The sequence below is a fragment of the Paroedura picta genome, chromosome 3, assembly GCF_049243985.1.
Source record: "Paroedura picta isolate Pp20150507F chromosome 3, Ppicta_v3.0, whole genome shotgun sequence".
Classification (NCBI taxonomy): Eukaryota; Metazoa; Chordata; class Lepidosauria; order Squamata; family Gekkonidae; genus Paroedura; species Paroedura picta.
The window spans coordinates 6733204-6740496 of NC_135371.1; the positions used below are offsets into that span (position 1 = coordinate 6733204).

Below are 7293 nucleotides of genomic sequence, written 5' to 3' on the forward strand. Positions count from 1 at the left end.
CACCAGCTCTTCTTCTCCTAACGAAAAGGTCTCCCCAGACCTGCTAGGAACAGTGTGATGTCAGAGTTCAAACTCTGAGTAAAGATTTCTGCATTTCCTCCGTCGTTTTTCGCTTTATTTCGTACATTACCTTTCTAAGACATTTTGAAAAAGATAAAAATAATTCTTAAAAAAAAAAAAAGTTAAAGGCTCTTCTCTTTTCTAGCAACCCCCTTCCCCTCTGAGCAGGTCAGGAGCGGCGGGCGCCAGCCCTAAGGGACCCTGGCTCCGTGGCGGCTGTCATGCACGTCATGCGAAAAGTGGAGATTCAAACCCCAGCGTTTTGTGTCAAGGAGTCTCTCAGGCACTGGGAAAGACCTGTAGCCCAAGTGTTTGGATTCAGTGGTTCTGCTCCGGATCAGGCAGCTCCCTGCTCGACACCGCGGCCTCCCTCCCCCATCGTGGCCTTCTCACGGATTCGCAACCCCGTGGATCTTCTCGTGCCGACGGAGGTCGCTCCGGTTCAGGAACCTCTGCTCGCAGGCCGTGCATTTATACGGCCTCTCGCCGGTATGGATCCTCCGGTGGATCAGGAGGTAGCCTTTCTGGATGAAGCTCTTCCCGCAATCCGTGCACGTGTTGGGCTTCTCCCCCGTGTGGATCCGCTCGTGCGTCAAGAGGGAAGAGCGGCGGGTGAAGCACTTCCCGCACTGGGCGCATCGGTACGGGGTCTCTCCCGTGTGGGTCCTCCGGTGGATCACCAGCTGCAGCCTCCGGCTGAAGCTCTGCCCGCAGTCGGCGCAGCTGTAGGGCTTCTCGCCCGTGTGGATCCTCTCGTGGTTGATGAGGTTGCACCGGATGCTGAAGCAGCGCCCGCACTGGGCGCATTCGTAGGGCTTCTCCCCCGTGTGCATCCGCTTGTGCCGGACGAGGGTCGACTTGCGGTTGAAGCTCTTGCCGCAGTCCAGGCAGGCGTAGGGCTTCTCCCCGGTGTGGGTCCGCTCGTGGACGACGAGGTTGGCTTTGCAGTTGGAGGTCTTCCCGCAGTAGAGGCACTGGTAGGGCTTGACGCTCATTTGCACCGCCTGGCTCTGCAGCAGGTCGAAGCCCACCTCGTCCATCTGCTCCTTCTTGATGGTGCACTTGAGGATTCCGTCTTGGAAGGGGCCCTCTTGCAAGCCCAGGTGGGTTTCCTCGCACAGGAACCCGGGCGGCTTCTCCGGGTGGTTCTCCCAGTGGCTTCTGGCACCCGGGGGGCTTCCGGGCATCTCGGCCTCCGGGAAGAGTTCCGCTTTGGTCCCGTCCAGGGATATTTCACAGACAGTCACTTGCTCGGGCCGCCCCAGCTGGAAAGTCTCTCCGTCGCTCTCCTGAGCTTCGTCAGCTCCTTCTGAGGAAAGAACAAATAAAGGAAAGAAGAAGAAGAGTCGGTTCTTATATGCCGCTTTTCTCTACCCGCAGGAGTCTCAAAGCGGCTTACAGTCGCCTTCCCTTTCCTCTCCCCACAACAGACACCCTGTGAGGTGGGTGAGGCTGAGGGAGCCCTGATATTACTGAAGAAGAAGAAGAGTTGGTTCTTATATGCCGCTTTTCCCTACCCGAAGGAGGCTCAAAGCGGCTTACAGTCCCCTTCCCATTCCTCTCCCCACAACAGACACCCTGTGAGGGAGGTGAGGCTGAGAGAGCCCTGAGATTACCGAAGAAGAGTTGGATCTTATATGCCGCTTTTCTCTACCCGAAGGAGTCTCAAAGCGGCTTACATTCGCTTTCCCTTTCCTCTCCCCAAAACAGACACTCTGTGAGGGAGGTGAGGCTGAGAGAGCCCTGAGATTACTGAAGAAGAAGAAGAGTTGGATCTTATATGCCGCTTTTCTCTACCCGAAGGAGTTTCAAAGCGGCTTACATTCACCTTCCCTTTCCTCTTCTAGCATATTGTCCACAGCCAGCACACATACAAACTGAAGCAGGACCTTCCCAAGTGAAAAACAAAGAAGGAATGATTGTTGTGAGTTTTGTGGGCTTTGTGACCACATTCTGGCCGTTGTAGCTCCTGATGTTTTGCTAGCTACTGTGGCTGGCAAAACGTCAGCGACTATCACTACAGGGTCATGTCCACACAGTCTAGAAAACCCACCACAGCCAGTGGACTCTGGCCACGAAAGCCTTTGACAATTTAAAGAGGGAATGCTTGCTTTCTTCCTTTCATCGCTTGCAAATGTATGCAGATGGAAGGAGATTCCAACTCACAGCATCAAGCCTGAAGTTTGACCCACACGCGCACACCAATGATGTCAATATTTACCAAAATAGGTGACTTCTCCATCCCCCTCTTGCTTCGCTTCAATGGAGAGCTGCATCTTCATGGGCTCAGAGGGATCCTGCTCAGAATTGGGAGTGGTGATGAAGGAGCTCTCCAACAGCTCCGACTCCTGAAAAGAAGCAGACGGGTGACTGAGAAGACCTGGAGAAGCGCCTACGGACCCCTTAAAAAACCACATTCTGCATCTGAGAGCCAGCGTGGCGTAGTGGTCAACAGCGGTGGTCTCTAATCTGGAGAATCGGGTTTGATTCCCCACTCCTCCACATGAAGAAAGCCGGGTGACCTTGGGCTAGTCACAGAGCTATTCTCATGGAGCAGTTCTCTTACAGCTCTCTCATCCCCACCTACTTCACAGGATGCCTGTTGTGAGGAGAGGAAGGAAAGGCAATTTGTAAGCCTCTTTGTAATTCCTTCAAGTAATGAAAAGCAGGGTATAAAAAACAACCTCCTCATATTATCGATGGTATCCCTATCTCGTCTTTCTCCCCTCAGAGAGTGGCCTTATGCTGGGTGAGGGGCAGTATCTTCTGCTTTTCCACGCAGAACTGTCCACCCTACACCATCTCTGGAAAAAGAACCTAAAGCAACAGTGCTGGAAATGACCCTTCCCTTTGCCTAAGGAACTAGACGCAGGGGTGGCTAAACTATGGCTCTCCAGATGTCTATGGACTACAATTCCCATGAGCCCCTGCCAGCACTCATGGGAATTGTAGTCCATGGACATCTGGAGGGCTGCAGTTTGTCCTTATTTATACAGACCTGGGAATTAACAAACCAAGCAGACAATACTGGCCTTGATGAGTGGTGGCAGGGGCTCATGGGAATTGTAGTCCACGGACATCTGGAAAACCACAGTTTGTCCATCCCTGGACTAGAGGATGACTGCCAATCAGAGTGGACAATACAGGGAAGGTTCAATTTCCCTCACAGGCACTTTTTTAAAACACCAGGTACCTCCTCGCCCCCTTAGTCAAACTGTGGCCCTCCAGATGTCCATGGACTACAATTCCCATGAGTCCCTGCCAGCGCTCATGGGAATTGTAGTCCATGGACATCTGGAGGGCTGCAGTTTGCCCTTATTTATACAGACCTGGGATTTAACAAACCAAGCAGACAATACTGGCCTTGATGAGTGCTAGCAGGGGCTCATGGGAATTGTAGTCCACGGACATCTGGAGAACCACAGTTTGTCCATCCCTGGACTAGAGGATGACTGCCAATCAGCGTGGACAATACTGGGAAGGTTCAATTTACCTCACAGGCACTTTTTAAAAACACCAGGTCCCTCCTCACCCCCTTAGTCAAACTGCAGCCCTCCAGATGTCCATGGACTACAATTCCCATGATTCCCTGCCAGCGCTCATGGGAATTGTAGTCCATGAACATCTGGAGGGCTGCAGTTTGCCCTTATTTATACAGACCGGGGATTTAACAAACCAAGCAGACAATACAGGCCTTGATGGGCCAAGTAGCACGATTCAGTAGAAGGGAGCTTCCCGTGTGTTCATGCCACTCCAGATGCCTTTTATTCTCCACAAAGGCCTGATTCACACCCACAAGAAGGAAACGGCAAAATGGACCATACCAACAATTTACACCAAAAGGTTCAAAGCGGGAGTCCCCCACCAGCAATCTGAACTGGTGAGGCACCTTCGACCCCCTCGTCTCTCCCGCCTGTGTGACCCAGACGACAGCCCTCCTCCCACGTGCCCTCGGCTGGCCGGGTTATCCGCCACCTCACCTTCCTCTCCCATTGCTCAGGCTCCTGAAGCCGCACGAGGAAATCCTCCGCCAGGGCCACCGCCTGGGCACAGGTCTCAGGCCCGTTCTCCCTCACCCAGCACTGCATTTCCCACGGCAAGATGCTCAGGAATTGCTCCAGGATCAGCACCTCCAGGATTTGGTCCTTGGTCCGCCTTTCGGGCCTCAGCCACTGATGGCCAAGCTCCCAGAGCTGCTTGCAAACTTTCCGCGGGCCCTCGGCCTCCTCGTAGCAGAAGTGCCGGAAACGCTGGCGCCGCATCTCCGAGGTAAGGGCCACCACGCCCGCCACCTCTTCCTTCACCTTCACGGGGGGGTCCAGTCCTCCGTTGGGCTTGTGAGCCCCCCTGAGGCCTGGCATGGCCTGGGTCATCCATTCTCCCCTGGACCACTGGCTGGCGCCCGCTATTTCCTTCAAGGAGGCCTGAAATTCCTTTGACTCCTCTTCCGACATGGGCTCGGGTAACTTGAGGTGCCTCCACCCCAAGTGAGGAGATTCCACCGTTTTCAGGAATTCCTGCCACTGGGTTTCCCAGCGCTGCTGCAGGCCCTCCTCGGGCTCCTGCTTGATTTGTGGTGGGGCTGACCCGGCCAGAAACTCACGGATGGTCCCAACTTGGGTGACGTGAGGCTCCCTCCTGCCCGCCTCCAATCCATCATCCGTTTTGGGGCCTGCCAGGCTGTGCTTCTCCATTTTTATCTTCGGCTTCAGCTCCGGAACTGGAAAGGAAATTCAGGCTTGAGACAGAAAGTACTTCCCCCCCACCTCCAACCTGGATCAGGGCAAAACTTTTTTTTCCCTTGCCCTAAATGCAGACAGTGCCCCATTGTTTACCTTTAGCAGTTGTTTTTGGGATTTACAGTGCGGATTGCCCCTGGAGATCGCTCACTATTACCATTTGCATTTGCTTGGCATGCAGAAGGTTGCAGGTTCAATCCCAGGCATCTCCAGTTAAAAGGACCCGGCTTGGGTGACGTGAAAGACCTCTGACTGAGACCATGGAAAGCCACTGCCGTACATATATATGCACAAATCCTTTACAACCCTGAACCAGGGTCTTTAGGCCAGCGAGATAAACATTATAGCCATTTATTATTTCCATTAGCAATTCCACCGCACTCAGGATTGCCAACTTGTCCATGGTTGTTCCATGCATTGAACAGCAGCCGGATAAGCAGATATCAGCAAAGTACCATCTTTATCTGCATGTCCCCAAATCGCCCGTTTCTAAGCCTTCCTGTGCAAAGCAAGGGGGCCAATTATTCTGGCCATCTGGTAACTCCACCTGCCTTTTCCCTGCACCAGCTACACTCCTGAGCTGGTAGGATTGCTAACTGACCCGCCCAACCCAACCCAACCCAGCCTGCTCCTCCGCCTTCAAGAGCATACTTTCTGACAGAAGCCAGCTGACCCACCCCCTGCAGCTTGCAACGCCGTTAAAAAGCACAGCTGCAGGAAGGTAATAGAGAGTTGGCAGCCGCCCATCCCGACCACGGGCTTCCTGGCGCCTGCTGCTTGCCTTTCCCCTCCCAAGAGCATTTTCTTCCTCCCAATCGAGGCTCTCTTGGGGCTTGAACTCACCTCCGCCCTGCAGTTTTTGCATTGCAGCCGCGGGGAAGGGACCTGCCGCTGGCTATTGCTCCATCCAAAAAAAAAAGACTCCGGAGGAGGAAGCCGGAGAAGGAGGAGGATCAGGAAGGTGGCTTTCCTTGGGTCACAAATTTCTGGGCTCCTCTAGGCACGACATCTCTGTGTCTTTAACCCCTTCCCAGCGCAGCCAGGCTCAAGTTGCTAGCAGGCCAGGGGGAGAGAGAGAGAAAGAGAGAAAACAGCCTGTTCAAACGAGCCCAGCTAATTTCATGGGAGGGCTCCTGGCTCAGTGGAGGAGCCTCTGCTTTGCATGCAAAAAGTCCCAGCTTCAGTTCTCAGGGCCTCCAGCGTACAAGGCTCAGGTAGCAGCAGGTGAGGGGTGGGGGACACGTGGAGGGGGGACGCAATATTGACCAAGAAGTCTGATTCACCCTGTGCAGGAAGTGTGTGTGGTTAAACAACCCCCCCCCCAAAAAAAAAGATTATTGAATAAAAACTCCGCCAGGCGTTTGGTTGAGGTCAACCCAAACCATCATAAAATCATAGAATCACAGAGTTGGAAGGGATCTCCTGCACAGTTGTCAAGAGGGCTGGAGGAATTGGGCAGCTCTTATTCTTCATCGAATTGAGTCGGGATGCCAGTCAACCAGTGAGATCTGCGGATCCCTGGAATGACAGCTCATCTCCAAACCAATAGTAATAGTGATAATGCCTTCCCTTTTCTCTCCCCACAACAGACACCATGTGAGGCTGAAAGAGCCCTGATATTACTGAAGAAGAGTTGGTTCTTATATGCCGCTTTTCTCTACCTGAAGGAGTCTCAAAGCGGCTTACATTCACCTTCCCTTCCCTCTCCACAACAGACACCCTGTGAGGGAGGTGAGGCTGAGAGAGCCCTGATATTACGGCTTGGTCAGAACAGCTTCATCAGTGCTGTGGCGAGCCCAAGGTCACCCAGCTGGCTGCATGTGGGGGAGCGCAGAATCAAACCTGGCTCACTAGATTAGAAATCTGCACACCTAACCACAACACCAAGCACCTTGGGCTAAAAAGCCCCCCCCCAAACATCCAACATGATATCCCCATCTTTTGCTTCAAGTGGTAAAGTTTAGACAATTTATTTATTTATTATATTTATATACCGCCTTCCCTAGAGGCTCAGGGCGGTTTACATTGGAACAGTATCTTACAATACAATATCTTGTCTTGAATGCATAACATTTTTCAAACATTAAGTAAACAGTAGGAACTTGCACAAATTTTCATTGTACCACAATATGAAACAACCTGTTTTTGTCACTTCAGTTTAACATTCACAATGGGATACAATTGCACAGCTGCTTCAGGTTTTTCTATGAGTGCAGTTGGTAGTGGGGATTTTGTAGACATTTTGACCCTCGGTGGGGGCTTCTGCCAGTTCACCTTCCCCCGCCTTGGTGGCTGTTTGCAATTTTTCACAGAAGGCTATCTTAAGGGAAAAAGCATTTGGGGGTAGAGGCTGGAATGGGCAGGGTTGCGGAGGAGTTCTCAGCGGGGTATAATGCCAGAGCCCACCCAGCCAAGCAGCCCTTTTCTCCAGAGGAACTGATCCCTGCCAGCTGGAGAGCAATAGGGCTGCCAACTCTGGATTGGGAAAGATTTG

The 7293-nt window shown here is 52.7% G+C and overlaps 1 protein-coding gene across 1 annotated transcript; it reads right to left on the reverse strand.

Moving 5' to 3' along the window:
• Positions 1–85: 85 nt before the first annotated feature.
• LOC143834277 (uncharacterized) lies at positions 86–5770 on the reverse strand. Its single transcript, XM_077330952.1, has 4 exons — positions 5643–5770; positions 4041–4780; positions 2282–2408; positions 86–1369 (listed from the first exon to the last, which is right to left on the reverse strand). The coding sequence occupies exons 1-4, from the start codon at positions 5662–5664 to the stop codon at positions 450–452; spliced, it is 1809 nt and encodes a 602-aa protein (XP_077187067.1). The 5' UTR covers positions 5665–5770; the 3' UTR covers positions 86–449.
• Positions 5771–7293: the final 1523 nt, after the last annotated feature.